Source organism: Spodoptera frugiperda, chromosome 4 (genome assembly GCF_023101765.2).
Source record: "Spodoptera frugiperda isolate SF20-4 chromosome 4, AGI-APGP_CSIRO_Sfru_2.0, whole genome shotgun sequence".
NCBI lineage: Eukaryota > Metazoa > Arthropoda > Insecta > Lepidoptera > Noctuidae > Spodoptera > Spodoptera frugiperda.
This window is the reverse complement of record NC_064215.1, coordinates 5,606,795-5,631,995: the sequence shown is the minus strand read 5'-3', so window position 1 is coordinate 5,631,995 and position 25,201 is coordinate 5,606,795. Positions and strand designations below refer to the sequence as shown.

The 25,201-nt window shown below is 38.3% G+C and overlaps 1 protein-coding gene across 2 annotated transcripts in view; it reads right to left on the bottom strand.

Moving 5' to 3' along the window:
• The window catches only part of LOC118272636 (WW domain-binding protein 11), a 151,259-nt gene that overhangs the window by 107,357 nt on the left and 18,701 nt on the right, over positions 1–25,201 (bottom strand). For both annotated transcript variants that reach the window (XM_050693412.1, XM_050693413.1), the window contains exon 3: positions 25,018–25,188. In XM_050693412.1, coding sequence (XP_050549369.1) covers positions 25,018–25,188 — 171 coding nt within the window. The remainder of the gene's footprint in view (positions 1–25,017; positions 25,189–25,201) is intronic.

Genomic DNA, 25,201 nt, shown 5'->3' with positions numbered 1-25,201 from the left:
TCATAAAACTTTTCCAACAGTTATATAAGTTAAAGGCTTTAAGAACAAGAGGGGTTGTGTTTGCATCTCATATCTATGCTAAGACTTGAGTTGTTAAGCGAAAGACGGTCTTATGGAGCTTAAGACAAATGTAAAACTTTTAAAGATAATAATATATGTTTGATTGACTCTTGGTTTTTTCAATTTGAAAATTGTCTGTAGTAGTGTCGGGTCTGAAATTGTTCTCCGTATATAGAAACGTTGTAGGGACCCCTATGTCATGGGAGTAATAATGTAACTGCCAAAAGTGCGTGAACTCTACCTGCTCGTGCGGGGAAAATCAGAAGAGATGTCATTTGATTTCAGCTTAAATTCCTGAAGAAAATAAAACACCAAACGCATTAAGGCGAAATTTTGTATCTAGCACCATTTTCTTTTAAAACCTCCACGCCATACGCTATAACCATCAAATCCCTAAAGTAAAATCCAATTTAAGATTATCTACTCGATACAGTACGAGCGTAAATTACTAGCTGCAACTATGTCTCATATATGTAAAATAATGCGGCCGATATATCGCAACCCCCCGGCAGTGGGCGGTGGGGTGCGAGGAGACACAACCCCGCGAGCGACTTATTCCGATATAATCAATAACTTAGTGAGATCCCCTTTGCATCCAGCCGTGTGACAGTTTCTCCAATCGAAGCGGCTAAGGGTTGTTTTTTACATTTTTGTTCAAACAGCGTGATTAGAGACGCTCCGTGCGGCTTTTTGAACTTGACGTCGTTCGAAATAGTTCGCGTTCGTTATTTCGTGATTTTCGGTAATAAATGTTTGTCTCTCGATTTTTTTTTTTGCTTTTGCATAAACGTGTGTCAATATTTGTTTGATTCGTGCGCCTTTTTGGTTATGTTGCGTGATTTTTCGCGTGTTGATACAATTTTCGAGTTCGTGTTTTGATTTGAATATTTTGGTAAATTGCGTAAATATTTTGCTGTTTAGGTACCTGTCTGCGTCATTTATTTAATTTTATTTTGGTTTATCAAGTCGTTGGTGTGGAATGTTATATTCTGATAGCTTTCGTTTTATTCCACAAAAAGATATTTCATCTAAATTGGTCTCGATGTTATTAGAAACTAGGTTTAAAAATCCATATACGTGAGTTCAAAGTCATGTAGGTACCTTCGTCTAATAAATACAAAGCGTAGGTAAGTGTAGCCAGGAGCTGTATTAAGATGGGATTAAACTTTTAGATTACCTCAATCTAGATTATAAAACGATATAAAATTCAATTTTCTTTAGTTTCTATAGTTCATTTTATGCTCAGTATATATAATGCGGTGAAATAAGAAAATGTTATTCCGAGGTATTGTTTAGGTATATTTGGAATTAGAAATACAATAGATTATAGAAATAGACCGTAAAGAGCTATCAGGGGGTTTAATATAAACAATGATATTTAATACAGAAGGTTATAAAAAATATACTTGAAAGTGTATGGGGCATTAAAAGTTCATATTATTCAAGTCATGATTATAATTCTATGGTAACCGAAGTCTTTGGGCAAAGTTATTTAACACACGAAGTTTTATTACAAGATAAATATTATATTTCTATTCTAGGCACGTTTAAATCTCATATTACATTTTAATTTGAAATTAATATAACACATGAAAAACTATAGTATGTATGTTTAAAATAAACATAATTAATAGAAATATTCGAGGTTAGGTTAAAGGTGCCGTTACCTTACCTATAGTTTTCCTTACAATAGTATTATGTGAAGGTACGTAAGCTAACTAGATTAATTAAGAGTATAATTAATACAATAAATGACATAGTATAATACATGGCACTACTGTTTTCAACAAATTGTCGTTCATTGTAAATTGCCTATCAGTGGCCACTGCTGACCAAGGGTCTCTTTTCGTACAGAGAAGTTTGAGTATTAATTACACGCTTGCTCAGTTTGGCGATTTCAAACCTATAGTTAGAAATTATAAGATCAGGTTATTTATTGAACTCAGGATATCGTGTTAGTGTGATTGTGATTGACTTACAATATTATCTGTCTTGAATAATTATTTGTTTGTAAATACTAGGGATATTCTAAATTCAAGTAAAGTTAAGTTTTACAAAAATCATGAACTGGGAATCGAACTCAGAAAGTTATGTTTAATAGTCTTATTGCCTTCATTCCTTTTATAGCAAATTAATTTGAAGAACTTAAGTACAACTACCTTCTATTACGTATGAAAATTAAAATGTGTAATTCTAAGAATTTCGTTCCAGATCAGTTGTGTTGACTCATATCATCTATTCATCATGCGCCTATTATCTATTTTTTGCTAATTTAAATAACCGATCTTGAACTTTGCATCAATCTTCATTTTTGACAGAGACTCTCTATAGAGTTCTACATCAATTAGTTAAAAATCAATGTCATGAAATTTACTTGATTTCAACTAAATAGATTTTGGGTTGAGATCGGTTAACAAAATCGGCAGTTAACCTGTTTAAGTTAACTCAATAGTTCAATACATATGTACAAGGTTCAAATAAGCCCACGATCTACTCAATTGAGCCGTCAGTTTGTCAAATGACAGTTTACAATTGACATAACTAACCTGTTTGTTTATATACAACCGTCAGTTTTAACCGGAGATTATAATTTATTGAATGGTAAGTAGTTGTATCCTGTGTGACTTTGCTCGCATAATTATAGGTATATTTTCCCACTTTTAAATATTTACGCATTTGTATGCGTATTTTAAAATCGATTATTATCTTTAAATTCATTATATTACTTACTTTGTCTCATTTCTATTTTATTTTAGATTATCTTTCATAGTGCGCATATTCTAATTGAATTAAGATATTTTTTTTGTCTTTAAAATTAAAAGTACCCTTAATCGACGAGCATGCATGAAAATTACTGATGACTGTTGATGAACCGAAAGAGGTATGTAAGAATCGTAGCAATTGGCGTTCGATAGTCTCTGCCTACCCCCATGGAAGACATCAATAGTCATAAGTCTTTTCATGAGTGCTCGTCGGTCAATTGACGTTTCAAAAGTGCCTAATTAAGGATTAAGTGACATGATTGCTTTGACTTTGAATTTGTTAAGGATACTTTTAATTTGGCCCTTCTTTAATTTATTAGTCAGATTAATTTTAAATTGCGAGACAAGGTGTTAAAAATATACTTACATATATTTACTTCTTCGGAAAATAGCAGAGGTTGTGACTTCTTCGCATTTCTTGTGTTTTATGTAAAAAAAAACATAGATTTTGTTTTGTTTCTTAGACCATTACTCCAGCGGTTGTCACTACAAGTTAAAGTATATTTACTTGAAAATCTCTTTAACCGCATCAACATTTTTTTTCATGAAGTTGGTGCGTTTATAAGACTCGGAACAACAATTTGTGAATCACACCAAGAGCTATTTCGTACGGGAATCGAACCCGCCACACGTTGTGCGGTCGTCAGTTGCCCAACCATCGCGTCAATCGTGCAGTCATAATTATAGGTTTATTTAATTAATGAGACTTGAATCTAAGTAATGCAATAGTTCAGCGACATATCAAGAAAATGAATATAGAAATCTCTGGAACTAACTGCTAACGCCAGCATTTAAAGAGATAACTTTTAAGAATTACCTATACTTTCTCTACATAAATCGATTATTATTATAATAATTATAATTCGTTATATATTGCCTTTATTATTTACGGAAACTAATTTATAACAACCACCTGTTTCTTTACTTTGTTAAAACCCTTTGTTCGAAAAAGGGTCGATCATATTTTCAGTTTTTAAGTTCCAGATATTTGCTTCGATAATGTTCGTTAGTGAAGTAGACTCATTGTCACTTTAATATTTTTTAATAATAAACAGCGTCTTTGTTTATGGAGGTACAATGTTTCAACATCATTGTTGTAGGTTCATCATCATCATATCAGCCGAAAGATGTCCGCTGTTAAACTTAGGCCTTCCCCAATGGCCCTCAGATAGGCCGGTTGTTTGAGATCCATTTAATGGTATTATACTTACGAATAGTTTCAGGTAATTAAATGTAGTATAAAATACACCTTCTATAAATTAGAATATACTTCAATTAGGAAAATAAATGAAACTCGAGTGTCTGATAAACTAACTTTGAGTTTATTTTTACCATTTACACTTGACAATGTATTCGTAATCTGTTGTCGGCTACGGATGGCATGCGTCGTAGGCGCGTAGCACGCGCGTAGAGTGTTGCTACGCACACGTCATGCGGGACGAACTCAAACTAATCGCTACGAAATCATCTATTTAGTTGACAGTTTCACATCCAACTAGACAAGTAAAATATTGTAAATTATATTTTAACATTCATAGAGGTACATTCAGAGAAAATTCCAATTATTTAGTCAAGTGATATATTAATTCTGAAAAATCCGCGTACAATGTATAACAGACTTTAGCTCTATAATTAGATAAAAAAGGAGTTTTTTCTCGATTGTACCAAAAATAAATTACAGAGAACATTCTCATATAACACATTAACAAAATTCAAAATCAATGTTGACATTTACTTCGTGTATACATTTAACATCTTGTCACAGATTTAAAATAGTAGGAACGGTATATTTTACTAGTAAAGAACTTTAAAATAACTTTAGTATTACAATACAGTATTAGGAACTATGATAGACATGAATGCTACCTTTTTACGATCATAAACTAATATTCGTAACCAACATTATGTAATATCTAGAGGGCATCAAAAGTCTACAAAATTGTTTCACTATTAACAGAAATAAATGTTATACATGAGAGTAGGAGAGTGAAGGAAACAATACTATACAAATAAACAAATAACATGGCCGTGGCGGCACCTCTAGCAGCAGACACAACAGACTAGTCCGAATTAATCTTAAATATTAAAATTTGTATTCGGAAAGTATAGTGAAACTCTAGATGCGATAATATTGAAATATACATAGGAACCATGATTCATTCCGCGGGCTCTCGCCGCGCGGAGACACAACATCGCACTACCCACACGTCCACCTACACTAACTCAAACTTACACGTACATATACTCCCGAGTACAAACAAATTAAAGAAACATCGAGTACGGACGCGAGCGACCGTCGTCACGTCGCGGTGGAGCTCTGAGCGTAACCAGTAACCAGTAACCAGTAACCACTTCGCAGATACATTAAACACTAATCAAACAAAATAATTGTGTTGTAGACGCGCGTCTTCGCGTATAACAGTGCTCCGGCGCGCCACATCTCTCTCGTCTCCAGCTGTGCCATCGCATACACACACGATGTACTATCACAAGATATCAATATTTAGGTATACACTTTAACTATGCTGGTATTGACTCCAGTATCATATAAAATCTATTTCAATTTCAAATGTAATTTTTGCAATAATAAGGTTGACGTGTAACCCCAGACGCCGCTGGGAGTAGTAAAGCGATAGGAGAGAGGCGGCGCGCCCGAACATCGGCACATTGCACACACACCAGTATGTATACACATAACAAGGACCGCCGGCAACCGGTGGAATAAAACATTGCACTTTATAAAAAAACAAACTCAATGTTGTAGTAGGATTCACTCTTAGATAAAATATTGTAGTACACTCCGCTAGATAAAATGTAAATATGTAAAATATTTTTAATAACGTGATCTGTGCCATCGAAAATATTAGGACTCCACGCACTCGGTAAAGCGGTCGAAGATGGAGGCGACGAGCGAGCCGTGCGTCGCCCGCCGCCCCCAACCCCCCACGCCTTCGGACACTGGACTCACTTACGCCACTACTAATAATCATTACAATATCAATAAAAATTCAAGAATCACACTTAGTTCCAAAATAAACTCACTTGTTTGCGAGGTAGGCTGAGCGCTAGCGCGCAGCCCGAGTTTCGAGTTCGTTCGTTTTGGAAAAGTTGCTACGATAATAATCATTATAATTAAGTGTTACCAATAAGCCTACGCGGTGTCGTCGCGTCTCCGCGGGCGGCTCTGCGCGCTAGTGCGGGTCGCGCGCGGTACCGGCGGTAGCCGCGGCGTCGCGCGTCCGTGCGGTGTGCGGCGCCGTCCAGTGCACATCAGCGTGCTCACGTGATGCGGCACTGTGCGAACGACAAGCCGCACTACAATACTCGACGTATTTCCATAAAGATCAGTTGCGTTTGCGTGAGTTCACGCCGTTTCCTGAGCGTGGAACCCGCGAGAGAGGACGACCGCTCTACTGCCTAACATACGTACCTAACTTCGCTTCATGTTTAAAAAAATCATATACGTATATCACTATATATATCTCCATACATTTACGATGCGTCAGGAACTTCTTACGAGAACGTATCTATGCCTAAAATTAGAACGATTATATGTATGTATTACATAGCTTTAAACAATAATTAAATCGTAATTATCAATATCGATAATATTATATGCCATAAAGATAGGAACTTGCTTTCCTGGGAATTGATGTTGAGAGTGTGAGGCGCGTCTCCAGCCGCGGCGCGCGCGCTACCGCAACGATAAACGTATATAATAAAACCTGTCTAACGTATGATATGAAGTGCGGGCACGCGGCGCGGCTGGGCGCGCTCGCCGCCGCCGCCTCCCAGTGCGCGGCGACGGCGCGGGAGCCGGCTGGCCAGCAGCGCTCGCCAGCGACCGCCACTCGACGGTCGCCGCGGCCGGCTCCCTATTAACCTATACTTAAACGACTACAAGCTTTAAATATAACTAGGAAAGTACCGCTTCTGCGGCGACATTCATCAACGAAAAGAAGCGTTAAGAGCTAATAGTGAACTGCTGCGTTGTCGGACAACGGAGAGAGCGAGGGGCTCTAATAGATAGTAACTATACATTTCTTCAGAGTAGGATTAGTGGCCGGCGCTCGCCAGGGGGAGCTCGCCGGGGGGCTGGAAGCGTGGCCCGGGCGCGCAGAAGTTAGCGTTCGGGTCCTTGGGTGGAGCGGTTTCCTGCGCGGCGCGGGCTGCCAGCAGCGTGATCTGGTTCACTACATCCTCCATCTCGTGAGTGAGGGTTTCTGGCTGCTGTACCAGCTGCGGCTGCGGCATGGTGTTGCGGAGGTGTTGCTCGGTGTCTGCGTGGCGGCGGAACTCCAGTGCGGTGCGGAAGCGTTCGCCGGGACAAGAGCGACATTCGAGGGCGGGCTGCACCACGCGGATGACGCCACGTGCCGCCTCGCGCCCCGCGTAGCACGAGCGCGCTTGGTGGACCTGCAGTGGCGCTGGCGAAGGGAAGGCTACTTTACAGTGCTTGCACACATAGCATAGATCGAAGTCGAGTTCGCGAGCACCCGCCGGAGCCTCAGTAGCGGGTGGCGGCAGGCGCAGTGTGGACGCGCCGGGGTCGGCTGCGATGTGCCGGATTTGCTCCAGAGTAGTGGCCGGCAGCTGTAGCACGCTGGCACCGTTCCCCGTCTCCACTATTAAGCCTTGCGGTTGTGGTTGGAGGGCAGCGGGGTTGACAGTAGGTCCTGTAACAAACAAAAATAAAAATTAATAATAATATTTGGTAATCCGTTTCATTATTCTAATTAGGGCTTATCGTCATTATCCCCCTGAGTCGGTACCCTGCATCTGTCTACGTATCATATGGCTAAGTGGATTGCAAAATCGCATCGCGGAGCATCAAATATCGACATTGGCGACACACGGTCGTGTGACACTCGGACGCGTTGTAAAGGGGTTAATCCACTTACATCAAGGGCCGAGGGTCGGCCCGCAGCCGTGAACTGACCTTTTACCCGAGCCACAATTTTTACACGGTTTTTCAACTCTGTCCTTGTAATTGTACAAATATGTGTGTAACATGTGTTGTTATTCATCGATAAGTTGTTTACATTGCAGAAAGATAAAGTCCATGTTTTTAATACATCGGAGAGACGAAAAGTAAAACATGATCGGTCGATCTCGTCGAGTTGCAGACCCAAATTGGGAGTCCCATTGTTCACAATAGGTTAGCACCAGATAAACAGTGTTTACCTTACTGCGAGGCGATTGTACATGCGTGATGCGTTTCTAACGAGCCCGGCCCGGCTCTGTAATTGATTCGGACGCTGCTTTATGCGGCTTATATTCACGAATGCATAATACATAGCTTTTGAGTCGCCATCGAGTTTTATATCGGGGAACGAGCAACGAAGCTTAAAGTGGTGCTTGACGATGAACTCGAGAACAAAGAACTTAAAATATAGTTATGTGCCACGTTATTCAACGGATTTTATTCATACATACTACGAAAACATATTTTATCAATAAAAATGCATATTAGACAAAAAGAGCTTGCTTTGTCGCAGACATGACTCATAAAATTTTTGCATATTCATAAAAGTTTGTATTAAATAGTTATTATATGAATACAATAGGTTCATACAAAAACAACGTGAAAGTTGTTTCGAAAACATTGAACGCGAAGTTACTTTCGATAGTGGATCTAAGTTCGTAACCATTCCGGTGATGCGATACCGGCTTAATCGTGGGCCGTATCTCGAACAATCCCGTGCGAAACCGCGCGGCTTTCAATCAGCCTCTTAACAATCCGTTCGGGCTGATTGGCCAGTCGTGTTTCGTGTAATGAGGCCTTAGGGACTGCTCATACGTATGTCATGTTCCTTCTAATGGTAATGAACACCGTACATGGCTCAAGTGGAATTCAAAAGCTAATTGAGCTTAGCATTTGTTCTAATGTAGGACAAAGTAAAAGGTCGCATTTGGTATTGACAGACGTGTATGACGGGTACATTGTTATTTATTAGCGACAGACCATTCTAATATAATTTATTCCACTGCGGATGTAAGTATAAACGGCTTAGACGTTCGGAGTACCCGTTTAAGCTTCTATAATAGGTGTAAAATAATCTGTCTTAATATTATTATAATTCCTATTCTTATTTATCAAGCGTCGGTGGCACAAAGCCGGCTGCCACGACACGTTGGCCCTGACGTTAATTCGCAACCCTTTCTGCCAATTAGTTTCAAAATAGCCACACTATTGTGCTGCTAACACGACCACACATCGCACCTAACGATTTGAAATCTACGATGGATATTGGACCTTTATGGTGAGTGATAAAGTTGATTATCCGCTGGGTTTCTTAGGGTTAGGTCGTCCACTTGGTCCGGTGGGCAAGTTTAAGTCAAAGGGCTTCTTAATCCGGACTTGTAGGTCGTTACGTGTTATTATAACGGCCTGAGTCGGGTATTTCTTCGCTCATTTACATCTCATTAAGGATGCTATTATTGGACTATACAGCGCATTATGTAGACTTTCGCTGGAACTGCTCGACTTTTGAGCATTGCGTCAACTCCTTTATAAGGGATTAAGTGTCTTCTTTTTTCTTTCGGAGATATTTAAGATGTATTGTTAAGTTTTTTGTTCTTTTCGTACATTTTAATGAATAATAAATGTTGAAGTAGTCAGTTTAATTTCGTCACATAGATGTAATTAAAAATAATTAATTGAAATCACCACATAGAAATAAACTAACGACATCCCAAAAAGGAGATTGTCTTTAAAATTCCAAATTATTATTAAATTCGTATTTTTTCACAAGTCATCCGTAGTCGATCAGTGTACATATATTCCCCTAAACACATCGTATTAACAAACATCAATTACTGAGGCTCACGGTACACTGGTCTAGAATATGATCCAGTGGTCGATGCTTGATGGATGGTGATTAAACCATAATATGATGACTGACGTATTCTTCTTGTAACGATGGTGATTAACATTAGGCTAAGCTAGGTTTAGAAGGCAATGCTAACTTTAGCGAATAATGAATTATATTCGAATATCGATTTTCTTTTAACTGATAGAACTCAAATCTAATTTTAAGTATACTAGAACATATAGGTATGCACATTCTAAGATACCTATAATGATTATCATAATGTTTCATCATCTCTTTCGCCCTTAGTGTAGTCATAGAAAGATTTATATTAATGTCTTCAATCTGAAGTGATGAGTCAACCAACGTTAGAGGAAAACTGCAAATCCCTACAGGAAAAAGTAATATCACTCGCAGATTGTTGATTTTAACAACCATATAGTAGAGTATATTGGTAGAAAAAACCTAATAAAGAACTCCCATTATTTGGTACAGTCACGTTACTACCACGTACCTTTGAAACGAAGATAAATTTAAAATTTAATGTACTTACAAAGTAACCTCATTGCTACTGTTCACAGCAACAACATTCCCAACCTTTGCTCCTACACAGCAGATATTTACATAAACCTCTATCACCAAATCAATCTCCCAAGCGAAACATTATCGGAGTAGTATATTCTGCGTGCGTTTCTCCCGGACACGACGCCCGGACAGCCGTCCGTCCCATCACTGTCCAACTCGTCCAAGCAATTAGACTAACGGACCTTAGTCTTGAACTTAAGTCCTTGTTTGTAGGCTCCGGGAAACGTATGAGATCGATCTTGCATGGCAATTATTTAGAAGAGTTCTCTGTGTCAACGTGTAACGAAGCTGTGTGATTACTTGTATGTTGATTGGATTTGTTATGTTTGTTTTGGTTTGTGTAAGTCTGGATTTGTAGGCAGTGTGTGTTTAAATAGAAAATTGTAGGTAGTGATTTTAAGAGAGAAGTAAAGATCCTTAGTAATTCTCGGGTCGAGCAAAGTATTATTGAGATTATTTATTTGTCAAAAGTTCCAAATCTATGACTGTTGACTGAGTAGTGTTAGGCTTGTCTCCATCACTTGGGAGTTACTTTTAATCTATACGCATTCTTCCACTACATGATACTGTTTTGTAAAATAATGTTACTCAAGAAATCACAATACATAGTTCATTTGTACCGACTCAACAGATGAACTATTCAATCAAAAGATTTCCAAACAAGTGACAATCAAAATGCTTCTCTAAACCAGTTAACCTACTTTATCCATTCTGTAGTCGAAGTGTTAATATCATCCACGAGCATTATAACCCACTTACACAACAAATGGGCACGCTAACACCTTTAAGTCGATAGTTGGCATGAAACCCTAGGTGTCAGTCGTTTTCCACCGTCGCCTGTACCAGTGTAAATACGTGAATCCGCTTTGTACCGTGTTCACTACGTTAATCGAATTAGTGGCGCCTACCAGTAAACATGCTTGGTTGTCATGTGTCTTAAGAAAATTTCTTTTGAAAACCCTTCTTCTGTGGTTAGTTTGTATGCATATGTAATCAGAACTTTTTGCTACATATTTTAATGATTTGTCCTAATTATATATGTTCGTAGTGGCGTACCTATTCGCATGATAAATCTTATCCGTCCGTCCACGTTGATGCAAGTTAACGCTGATGGGATCACAAAAGGAATCAATTGAAAACCTTGTTTTTTGCTGAACAAATAAAGTGTCTCGCAATCTAAAGCGATAATCGTACGAAGGAGGGAAGCAGGGAGCGTCCCGACTGACTACAGTCATCAATCAGCCACTACACTATCTCGACTAACAGGATACAACGAACATTTTTTAAGTAGAAACTACTCGAATGTAAACAACAATTAATTATTCCCGTCTACTAAAGTTATCAAACAAATGTAATTTCTTCGTGAAAACGCTGAAACATCATTTCACCCCCAAAGCAATTCTAAAGGCCATTAACCAATAATTTCATCGAATTTTATATCCATCATATTAACGCGCGAGCGGACGGCCCGCCACGTCCATTATCCCAGCTTCCTCCAACTCCCCGCGGAAATCTCATCGCATTCAAATATTTAATTACTTTAGCTCTCGATCGTTTATAAATTCGAACGCGAGTGGTATCATAAAACGCGCTAATGCTTTATAATTAAAATATTCTCAACAAGCCGTGGCGTAATGGCACCTCCGGCGACGGTTTCCTCCTTCGAAAAAAACGCATAAAAAATTACATTCACCCCAGAGGACTCACCCCTTGTGTCGGGAAAATCGATTAAAAAGAGGAGTCGCGGGGCGAAGTGACGCGGGCAGCGGGCGGCGGGGACTTTAATATGTACGAAAAAATGCACGGCGCTGCGGGAGTGAGGGAGAGACCCAAGGAGTGGGTCTTGAGTTGCCTTCAATTTTTATAATTACGTTCATACGTGAGCGCCGCCGCTGCCCGCGCCGCCGCCGCCACCGCCGCCGTCGCTTTCCACCGCCACCGCCGCCTCTCCCGGCGCCTTCTGATTACTTATTTAGAATAGTTCTCCTCATACTTTCCTATGTGATTATTTTTTAATTATTAAAACCTAATGTAACATGTTTCCAGTTGAGAGCAGACGATTACATCCTTCGTATATTTTCCGCGCCCATGTAACTAAGCCTCAACAACAACAATGCGTCTCCAAATAAGACGTATTGTAACTTTTTCGTTTTCAGCGGCAAAATCAATTTCCATCAGTGAGAGAGCTCCAAAGTTTTCCACACACACAGCAATCAAGGAAAGATGGAGGCAATAAGAACGGGATAACCGACTAGAGGACGTTATCTCAGGAGACGGTTTGCAAATGAGCGGGCCACGCACACACGGAGCCTGGACCACTCACACATACGCTAATGCTGCGTCCACACACGCCGCGTATATGCGTGCGTACATTTTATAAATAGATATCGCTTTTTTTATCCGGGTACAAGAATAGGGGGTCGCCACCCGAGGAGGAAGGAGACCCCTGCGGGGGACGTGTTGGATTTCAGATTGCTACGAACTGCAAAAATGAGGGATGAAAGAAATATAGCTTAAAACGCAGATATTTCCCGGCGTCTTAAGGCGCAGGGTGCGCGGGGGAGGGGGAGTGTGTGGAACAAAGTAGAGTGGCGATATTGAACCAAAATGAAATGGTAAACGAACCGTGCGCGTCCGATCTAATGCGAATTTATAATTTGGACATTGCCCCGGATGGCGCACTCTTTGAACTCGGGAGGGTGGGCTTCTAAGGTGAATTTACAAAGAGTGCGGATGTGATTTATAAACAGGGGAGACTGGCTGTGTATGTTGACCATTGATTTCGGCTGGAGGTTATTTTTTCCATTAGCATTGAGGTCGTTAATAAGCGCATACCGGTCGTTTTGGCACAACGAGCGAGTGTTTAGGCGTATCCTCATTGCGCAGGTTAACGCGTGTGTCCGCCGACCTAATTGCCGTCGCGCCGCGTCTAATCGGGATATGCGCCACGCGATAATTGCGACAGATTACAGACACAATGCGCGCTCTTCCGATTACGGGACTCATCTTACAGAAGCGACAACAGCGCGTATTCTACATACTATACAGCCATTCACTCATTAACAGCCTGTGGTAAATTTGAAACAGTAATAATAAAAATTAAAGCTAGCCTTAACTGGTACTTCATTTTGAAGTGCCATCAATGTCTGTAGGGACAAAAATCAGTGGTAAAATGTCGCGTCTCTGAGTTTAATCTTCATTGACTTTATTACCGGCGTTAAGTGCGACAATTGCAAGTCTTGCTAATTCGTTAATGAGGTATGTAGGTGTAGCGCGGGCGAAATAAACGTTTAACGCTAACAACTGACGCGTATTAACACTAACTAGACGAAAGAATGTTAGTCTGCATATGATGCAACTATTATAAGTATGGGCGGTAAGTAGAACCGACCTAATATATTTACCGAGAGTGCGTGACGTCACTATTTCAAACGGAGAGGTTCGAAACTGCGCTGTCTAAGCGGGAAAGTGAAAATTGCGTACGTGAACTGGAAGAAAAAATATTAAAAATTAATCAAGAGCCCGAACGGGCGAGGTAGAGGGAAGGGAGCACATGTGTCGACAAAAAAGCGTCTCCCTCTCCGGGCACGTGCGAAGAGTCGTTCCGGCCCCGTTCTGCCGCCGAGTTAAAAGTTTCTTCGGACAAACAGAGGATTTGTCACAATTACGGCGGGGCGGTGCGTCCCTACTTGATTAAAACCTAAATCACGTGACGTGTTTACAGCCGCGGCGGAGGTGTTTTCAATTTGCCGACTCCTGGACTCGCCATTGGCGTTCCGGACACGTCTCGACGCACCTATCTGGGGGCGGACCGGCGTTTTGAATTTGTTGCGAATTAAATTATTGACGATCTAATCGGCGAGCCGATCTCACTCGGACACCCACCGCTGGCGCTAGCTGTAGAGTTAGGTACCACCCGGTCAGCCGGAAGAGCGTCACGTTTCTTAATTATTTTTAAATGTCGCGCCCGAAATCCGTAGTTGATTGCGACGCCTCTGTATTTCGCCACGGTAGCGTTTAATCCATAAAAAAGCTACGTGGAAAAAGAAGATTAACATTTGAATTAATCGGGAGATTAAACATAATGAAAGAAAATCTCATTACAGCGGGTATAATGGCGGTGAGAAATATCGCTCGGCGAACGGAAAAGAAAAACGCCGCATAAAAGAAAAGGCGCGCGAAGAAAATTAAAAGCTCGAACGAAATTAAAAAATGTTAAAAAAATGTAATCGACGCCGGAGCGCGATTAGGGGGGAAATGCAAACAGGACTTGGGTGTGGGGGAGAGCTAAAAGTTCTCAATTAAAGACCGGCTACGGAGTCTCGTTCTAATTAGATTCTTTTTCATCTCCTTAAATCAGCGGCTGTGCGCTGACACTCAGTCTGTTTAATTTGTAATCGAGACTTGTTAGCATCCGTGTTCTTTTAATTCTATTTTCTCGTTCTGAGTAATTTCCTAGCGGACCGCTTGATTGATATTAAATTACGTGTTTGCTTGGATCACTTTCAGATTTCTTTAATTTTCCCACTGCCTATCTTCTTCGATATCTCATTGGTATTATAGATTGAGAATACGGTAAGTAATTCATTTAGTTATGATACTTTTTTTTCTAAGATTGCTTCGATAAAAAATGTGGAGTCATTTGTTTCAGTTTATTGGTAGATTAGGTTCCTGATACTTCTAACTCCATGAGTTTCCTATGCCAGTTAAATATAAGGTGGCTAGTATTTTTCAATAGGGAAAAATTGTTAATATCAATAGGGATGATGATGGGGTATCAAAATTAAAAATCTATTTAGTCCGTAATATTGGACACGTATTTTTTATTTTGTCATGAAGAATAAAAGTTTCGGAGTGGGAGAAAATACATCATTTCTATGTAAAAACGTACCTAGATGTGACGTCACGCGATATTTGAAATCGAAAAGTATTTTTTAAAATAATCTACAAGACAACAAAGTTTCACAATTACTCAAAATTAACTTATAACCAAAAGTTTCTTGTAATGTTGTCTTGTCTTAATAACAATGGCATTTAAGAGCTGTAAGTATCATCGGTACCCTAAACCGAGTGACCTACTATCTAACATTAAACAATGAGTGCGGTGTCCGGTGTATGTCATTGTAAGAGCCGCCTCCACGCACTGTATCCTCATTCCTATCCCGTACCCAATTATAATTAGCAAATACGTGTTTGTAGACTTTAGTAGAGGTTAGAGTAAGATGTATGAATTGTGTTGGCTTTTGAGTGAAGAATGGAGAAAATTTGTCTTTCTAAGAAATGAGTATGTGATGATTTCTGTTAACAAAGAATATTTGGATTTTTTGTTGTAAATACTGTACGAGTAACAAGATTTTGTCAATTGCATTGACATGTTAATTATGTATTTTTAAAGAAAAAAATAATAATATTAAACGTCCTTGCAGCACTTAACTGAATTCGTAAAGAGCTTTGAATTAAAAAATCGTGATAAAACATTCAAAAGTTAAACAACAGTCATTAAATTAAAAAAGAAGAAAAAAAAGAACAGCGTTCAAAACTTGATTACAGCAAAGAAAGCGTCGAATAAACAATTCAAAGCAGCGATATCATTAAACATTTCCCCTTGTTAATTATTCATAAAAATAAAACAAGCGCTTTTCCAGCAATTCAAATACCTCAAAGTCAAGAAACAGTTTGTAAGCAACACGAACCCCCGGTGGCGAAGTTCAGCTGAGTAATTAATTCGTGGTGTCCGAGCGGGCGACCGAGCGTAATTAAACATCTCGCCTTGTAATTACCGACTCAAAGTTGTCGGAAGTTGTCGGAAATTGTCGGCAGTTGTCGGCCCCTGGACGAGCTTAAGTGGTCAGGCTGAGGCCAATTAAATCCGCCCCTGACGACGCGATTAAGCAATTAACGCGGATGGGCGGGCGGACACTCGCTCATTTGAACAATCCCGGCTTTTCCTGTTGGGAAACTTTTGATTTTAGGATCCCACAGATTTAGGGGAGGATTTTGTTTTTATAGTACATTGTTGCTTATGGTAATTATGGCTTAAGTCTACTCCCAAGTTTATTACAGTTTCCTTTACAGGGATTTCCTTTTAAGCTTTTTGTTTAATCTCGTGTAATGAATTTTGTGAACACGATTATGGAGATTAATTTTCTAAGTTTATGGTCACGGTATTATCCAATTACCTACTTTGGAATAATTATTGTGAGCGAATGAAATATGATCATTTAATTTAATAACACACATTACCTTACAACCCGAGGTGAAACCACATCAAAGCGAGGTACAAATAGAATCACAAGCCTAAACAAATACGCAGTTGCTCCTTTAAGACAGCACCGGAACGATTAACCCACATTAGCTCCCAACCCTTTCCCATAATAATTAAACAACTTCACCTAATCACAGGGCCCTTGGGGCGAACTCATTAATTACCGAGAGAGAATCTCCTTACACAGTATCATCCCTCAACCCTTTTATTAAGTCAGTCAGTTCGTTTTAATTCAATAAAGCGGTGTAAACTGCACAAACAGACGGCGGAGAAAGGGTTAATTTGCATGTCGGTGTTTGCAGGGTTAACCGATGGTTCGTTAGGGTTGGCAATTAGTGGAGGGGAGGAAAACTCATGGGAAAGTTGTACTAGGTCAGTGTTCAGTGTAGGGGCTATTAATTACATGCCCTTCGTGTGGGGGGTGTCAGGTGCCAATGTCACTGTATTTTCTATGCTATGCAGGTAGTGTAAATTATTTAGTGTTAGACTTCTCAGTGAATATTTTAAAGGAATGACATTTTTATTGATATTATGACATAGGTAAACCAAGGGCAATGTATTCCATGAATAGTGTTTCCAATGTCAATTGAAATCGAGATGTTTTGTTGGCATATTTTCATGCCTCCTATAAGCGACATAATCAGTTACTAAAATGTTGAAGCATGTAGAGTCTACATTCTTTTCTCTATATCTTAGATAAACAATGTTAAATAATACGACACTTCGTTTTAAAAAGAAAAGTAACACATTCTCGTTTCATGGAACACGTAAAACGCAAAAAAAACCCAACTGATTAATAAATACCGATTCCAAATAACTAGTTATCAAGTTATAACTGCTATTTAAAGGAACATAAACTATAATTACAGTAGTACACGAGTTTGTAAAAACGGAATGTGGAAAAAATAACGTACCTAAAAAAAAATTAATAAATACGGTAAACCGAACGGTAGAAAAGACAAATGAAGAAATGTTGGGAACACGCTCCGTGGGCGGACCTCATGCATTAATTATTCACTAATTTGTTGTTTGAAACGGGTAAAATAACAACCCACCAATTATTATTAGTACTAATGATAACTTCCCACTGTTTCTCTTACACTTTTTTTTTTCGTTGATTAATTATTTAAAGGGTGATACATCGCCGGTTTATTAATGTTTCATATTATTTCGTTTTGTTGTTCTTTGATTGTTGTGTCTCAATTATTTTTATAGATATTTTAGATTTTTGTTTTTTGGAGATAGATATTTCTTATTGCGTACACTAACGAAGGGGAATGTTGTTTGTTTGCTTTTCATTAGTTATGTTATTTTTTTTGCTTTGTAGTTAATAATTTATGAAAATAGCAATTTGCACAAAAAATTTGATTTGCGCAAAATAGGTTTTTTTATATTAAGCGAAAGATTAAATCATAATTATGGTTAACTAATAATCTAGACTTCTCGACGTATTAAGCTTGAACTACTTTAAAATACATACCTACGTACTAATCATCGGACAACTAGTCCGACACTAAACTCCGTATATAAAACACACCAATAAAAACATATCGTGTGAAATGTTATTACAAAGTAACATGGATTGAAATAATAAAAACAACAGAATAACGGCTATTAAAACCCGATAATTATGGAGAGCTGTCAACGAGGTGTTAAACTGTACTAGGGCTGTCATTAAAACTAAGTGATGAGAGATATATCGAGTAATTGTCGAGTTTTTGTCAGAATTTCATGCACCGCTTGACACATAGCCCGACTTAGCTAAACGGCTATAGACTCTGTTTTTATTTAATTACGTACAAACATAATTACATAGGTTTCCACGCTCGATGCCCACTGTTCTTTGTGATTCAACTGCCCATGAAAAAAGGTGCCTAGGATTTATTGTTCGTTGTTCATCATTAAGTCGAACTGGTATAATTGTTTTACATTTTAGTACGTGTAGATTAACATCATTAGATGTTATCTTTGGGTTGTTGGACAACAGTGAGTTGAATTTAATGGTTTAATTCCGATTTGTAATGTGAAATGACCGGACAAATACGTACTTTTTTAAATAATAATTTTAATATTGGATTTCACGGAAAAGTTGGAATATTTCTCTTCATATTCAATTTTGAAATATGAACTTCGAAAATTAAAATAGCCACATAAAACTCAAGCGCGAACGATCGTGGGTAGGTTGGGGCGAGCGTGCGTCGAAGTCTATCAACCGATGCAATTTTGATTGATTGCATTGCTTAGTGTAGTGTAACCAATCTTATTGAAAACTGGCATTGTATGGCATCGGAAAGGCCATAGCTGCGTTCGACGCGCGGCTTGTCAAACGGTTTAAATTGAAAAAAGAACGGGGGACAACCCTAAACCCGGGTCAGTAATGCGTCTGTGACATTTTATATTTTGGGGAGTCGTTATACTTGGTTTCGGACAAAAAAGTACCTCAACTAATTGGAGTTGGCCGTACTTGTGGATTTGTGTAGTATAAATGTATGTGAATTGTTAAACTAGTACATACTAGTAGCAGTCCAATACAAAGTAAACAGTACCGCTGTATTCAAACTAGCATTTGCTTCATTACGAGCCACGTAAGATAATAATGATGCATATATTATTCGTTCAAATATGGGAGAGTTAATACCAGTCATACGTGTATCTGGACCTACTTGTATGAAGAATGACTGCATATGCTAACAGCAACATTCAAAGGGTAAGCAATCAATGTATCCATTGCTTACTTATCGAGCAATTGTAAGCATTTGTTAGGTTGCGCAAATAATGTTCAATGAATTAAATAAATGAATAGAAATCAATACAAACAGGCGATGTGTACGACACAAAGCAGCCAAACTTTAACGACATGTCAAATTCAACTGTCGATGTTTTTTCAATTTAAATCGATAGGAAGAGGGCGGCTTTATGTGCTAACTCGAAAGAGGGCTGACGGTATCGATTTTGAAGTTCAAACGCGATTAATTAGAATCCAACTTTGAATTCGTAGTCAGCAAATATTTTTGTTAAGAAAAACCGGCGGACTTAACGAAGTGGTATATTTTTTTGAATTACAAAGGAATGTAAACATCGGCGGAGGAACAACAATTAGAATAGCCGATATCGGCGCATCGCCGCGAGCCTCGGCCTCCCACCCCACCCCATTATTTTATCTAATCAAAAAGTTTTAAAAGGAAAAATTATGCCGTCCTTTATTATGAGTCAACTTTCCCTCGGAGGGGAGCAGGGGATATATTTTTAATAACGATTCGACTAAAGAAAGTCATCGTTAGAAAGAATTCTTTTTACAAGAAATGAGAATCTCGCCGTAATCTAAGTGTGAAGTTTTTGTGAATGTTTATTATTATTTTTTGTACTTAAATTTTGAATGACAAAACATTACGACGATAAAACTTGAGGCTGTTGTCTACGGGAGACTGTAGGAGAAAGCCAACTATGGAACTAATTCATACTTATTAGAGAGGCGTAGGTACTCTTATTAGAATGCCTTTGAAATGAATTGTCTTGAAACCTTACCTGTAAGTAGTATTTTTAATTAAAACATTGATTGATAGGCAGAACTTTGAAAGTTACTGGAAAAATACATAGTTAAATATGATATCTACCAATAAACATGATGTTCGGCATTTTTCTTCTATAAAATTTAATAAGCGCGTAAAAATAGCATCAATACTCCCTCTAGCCTACAGCACATACATAATGTACATTTAGATAGAAAATAAAAGAGAATTAAGAATAAACTAATGGAAAATGCAAATTGAAATCAAAAAATTCACTTGCGTAGTAAGGCTTGTTACGTTCAAAGGCGTTAGATGAGACCAAACATTTCTATATAAATTAAGGAAAAGATGCTCGAAAAAACCGAGGGTGAGACAGGGGCCACCCCAAGCTTCTTTACTCAACGTTTACAGTAAAAACGCTCTGTTTATTACAAGTACATAGAAAAACATGTCGTATTTACAATCCTTAAGGTAGATATTCCTCTAATCTTGGTGGTATGTTTGAATAATATTTTTCTGAGGCGGCGTTATTATTGCACACCTTGTATGCGTAAATCAGTGCTCGAGGCGAGCATTTTTTAGACAAAAAGATGCAATTATATGCAGAGGGTGGAGGGTACGCCACTCTCGCCACTCCCGTAATGAGCACATTTGGGATTTTGTTTTGTGCTGTCTTTGTGAAAGAATAAAGTGCGCTGGAGTAAAAAGCACATTTAATTCGCTAAAGGGTGATGTAATTTATATCTGAGTATTTTTCGTTTGATGTTTTGTTCTGATTATTAGGGAAAAATGCTAAAAATATTATATCATTGTACTAAATCCATTAAAAATCTAAAGTTAAAGTAGTAATGTTCATGAAGAAATTCGATTTACTTATTAAATAATGTTATCTTTAGTTTATAAACTAGTTTATACTACCTACTCGTTATCTTGAGAATAAATATTACGATCAACATAGCAAAGAGCTATAAATAAAACTTTATAGTTTCTCGAAAAGCATAACAGATGGCGTTAGTGTTCAGATAACGAGAAAAACTATGAAATGCAAACTGAAATTCTTTGAAAAGTAATCTTGACACTTAGTAAGGAAACGTTAAAATAAAGTTGTCTTTTTGTATGTAGCATAAATTATTAAATTTTTTATAACAGAATAAGAGCTTTACTTTCTAAATGACCAAAAAAACCTTATATTAGGATTTTCACAATTTTTCGACGCAATTTTTTGTTATCATCGATATTCTATGTTTCATTTAGTAATACGTCAATGAGTTTGATAGCTACTGACTACATTAGTAACCATTTCTGGGTCAAGGTTTGTCAACCCTGTCCAACGGGATCCGAACAGGAAATAATAGGAAGTGTTGTCTGTTTGTCAAAGTTCTGACGTACCGAGGTGAATGACAGGGAAAACTATGGAAATTAGAAATTGTAGAATATGTCTTAGCTTTATGACTGGCAGGAAAACAGGATTAAAATGGAGTATATTTTCTAATTTGAATTTGTTATTTTTTTCTTATTGGACATTCCAATATTAGAAAAGGGAGTTACTATAAGATATATAATGTGTAGTATTCGTATTTGAATGTGAATGATATTGTTTACAAAAATTCCTTCCAAAAACTTCTCCATAATTTACAAAATCTGATAAACAAACGGCCTTGTTTTTTAAACGTAAAATGAAGGAACAAGGTCTTTTATTTCAGACCTGCATATATTTCCTAACAAGTGTTCAATCACATTAATATTAAGACTATTTTTATGAGATTGCGACCGTTTCTGACTTACATAAATATGAATGGGCTGTACCAAGGACAAATCATGTAGTCCCGGACTTCAATGCGTCACAACACTAGTCTTGCATTCAAATATCAGTTTCCGAACGTGTTTGTGTACATTTCCATTTTAAAATATAATTTAAGAACACTCGAGATCATTTCAATGTGTCTATTAAGATGGGAAGCTATCGAATGTTCAATGCTACTTATGTTTCATGTAATTTTATCATTCTATATAAGAAGTTATGTTATGAAGTTTTAAAGTATGAACAATATGTTGAGCGACGTTTTAGTAATGTTTCCAGTAGAGGTCAGAGATAAATTGGGGCTGATGTAGCTAAGTGTTTAGTGGACAGCAAGTCATTGAGAGTGTCGCTGATCCTAGCGGCGGTTTGTTGACAAGCGCGTGTCCCAAGTCCCGCCACACCTAAGCTCCGTAAGTAAGGAGAGCCTGCAGGCCCCACGCTGCGCTCTTTTACGTCCACAAAAACACATTTCCGTAATCACCTTATAAAGGGATTACTATAAATAAAGAGGAAAAAGGAAATTAACCGCAGTAGAACGAGGAAAAAATGGCGTCCCCTCACAATATGTGGGCTCCCACTGATAAAACACTTTATGTACGTCTTTCGCGTAAATGAAACAATGTGTTATTATGTATTCCTGTCAGTTACGGTTTGGGATGATGCTCTTAGCCCAAGGGAAACTCAACCTTAAGGAACGAAATATATGGGCCAAATTAAAGTAATTGTATCATCATAAACAATGTTTTAGAAGGTACAATAATCTTGATTTATAAAGTTGTTTTAGTTGGCGGCTAGAAACGAAGTAGTTTCTAACAGATGTGATTAAAATTACAAGAGGGCAGTGTACATGAGGAAAATCCGCGTAAAACCCATAAAATATATGCAGTTACCCCCGTAAGGTTTATGCCCCGTCGGGGTGGCGTGGATAGGGGATAAAAAACAAAATGAGGAGTTATGTTTTCGGTAATAAAGGACGGACGAGAGAAATCGTTTAAGACGCCGCCAAATGAGATGGAACGAATATATTTGATTATTTTTATGGCGTGGAATGGCGATACGGTGCACGCCACCGTCTCGGACCTAATGTCTATTTGTTTTACTACACTTTAATATTATATACGTGTGTAATTTTATCTATTAGTCTTCATTTCAACACGCAGAAAATAAGAGGCATATTGTTATTACCTATTATATCAGTATATATTATATACTCATGTTTAATACCGTAGGTAGTTTATACACATATAATATATTGATAAGCTCTTTACCTTCACGTTTTAGTTGATTCTATAATAAAACTTAGTTATTACACTACTGCGCATTACAATAATGTTTTGGGTTTTTACACTAATCAAGTACAATGTATACTATGTATTATCTACGTATAAAAATCAGAAACATTAATTCCAACATTATGTAAACATTCGTGATATGCAAATCGATCTATGACCTGATATAGATACCGAGAATCTTGTAAGAAGCATAATTATAGATTCAGGAAATGAATAAGGGCATGAGAGCCACTCGCACGTGAAGATGTTATTCAAACACTAGATGTTCAGGAACTAGCTTGACCCCTCACATCTCTGACCTCACCAGCCCTAGAAAGGTAGCTTTCGCTTTCGTAACACCTGAACTAGAAAGGAAGCAAGAGCCGCGACATTTATCGAAACGATTAGCAATAGATAATTCCAGCTTAGAAATAAAGAGTGAACGTTATATTTTTAATGCTCTTCGTTCGCTTCGTTTATAAATGTCATAAAGTACTACTGTAAATTGCATTTAACACTTAATGGAAAAGCGACGTGTGAAACAAGAACATAATATATCTCGTTCTGTGCTGTTTACCCGGTACAATGGGTTCGGACATCCTGTGAGAGACAATGCGCCCGCGCACCATTGTTCCACCGCCCTCCGTTTGTAAATATTACTAACATTCGGATAGATAGCTCATCGTTGAATCAGCCTATGTCTATGCAAATCTTATTATTGTATCGAAAGAATCGGTCCAGTGCATTGTTTCTCCGGCCTCTCCCTGCCTTCACGCAAACACCGTGAAATACTGACGACTAGCGGTTACTGACTAGTTTCATGGACTTCTTGTGTAACGTTGAATCGGTGCATGTAATTATCTAAACCTTCATAATCTGATAAGAATAGCTCGAATATACCTATTAAACAAGTTAAAGTTACAGCACACTTTTCCATGTATCTAAAATATTTATAACGATAAATAAAGCCAGGAGAATGTAGCTACTGAAATAAATAAAAACTTTCATCGTGTGTTCATCACATAAATATGAAATGTACATATAATATCAGCGATGTCCAAGTCACTTTGTGTTCGTGGACAATTTCTGAGCAATACAAATAATACAAAGTGGCCGCTTTCACGTGGTCGTGGTGCAACAGTCGAGGAGGCCCGCGCCCCGCGCCCTGCGTGCGGGGACTCCCCCACCTCCCTTCCACCCGCCAGTGAAAGCTGACTGACGTCACCACTTGCACCCACTCACGAATGCACATATCTAGTAAACGTACATCTTAATTCAAAACAGTAACACATCGTTACCATAATTTACGTCATTTCAAAAATATAATATGCAATAACAAAACTAATCGCACCAATTTATTTATGTAAACAACGTAATTATTTACATTCGCATTTTCTCTTAAAACTCTGAGTTGGATTAGATTTGTTTGCGTTTAAATCGAATCAAATTATCTTAGGCCTTTCACGCGTGAAACTACTGAGAGAAACCTCTTGCCAGCCTTAACCAATCGGTCATTTGTCGTCAGAACTTTTACTATTGCAGGAAAGATAATACATATAATGGTGAGTAGCGTGTGTTCTAGAAATCTTTGAACAAAACAAGTAATTGTTGACAAGACCATTAACAACCGTTTCATGGAAGAGAGCGTAACTAGCAATAACTAAGAGTCCGACTCTTGATGAGATAAGAAATGATAGAAAAGACTACTGGTGTAAAGGCTCAAACATGAATCTCAATTCTCTACCATTGCTAGTCAAATTGTATTTCTCCTCAGAAATTCACATATATATGATATCTAGCCTTCCTCTTTTAAACACAGCTTGAGTATGATATTCAAATCAAATTTTATGAAACTATAAATCCACTTTGTCCTCATAAAACGTTTCGAAGAATCTTTACACAATGTGACTCCTTAGCATTCAAGTAACGACAGTGTGGGAAAATATATTTACCTGTAATTTGTCTTCGTCGATCTTAGACTCGGCGTGGTTAAGTGCGTCATCTTTGAGCTGGTTGGCGGGGACTGGCGCCGGCTGCGCGGACGCCGAAGACGTCTCCGGAGCTGCAGACGAAGGGGGCACGCCGTGCAGCGCGTGCGCGTTGTTTATCGGCAAAGGCTCGTCCTAAAATTACACA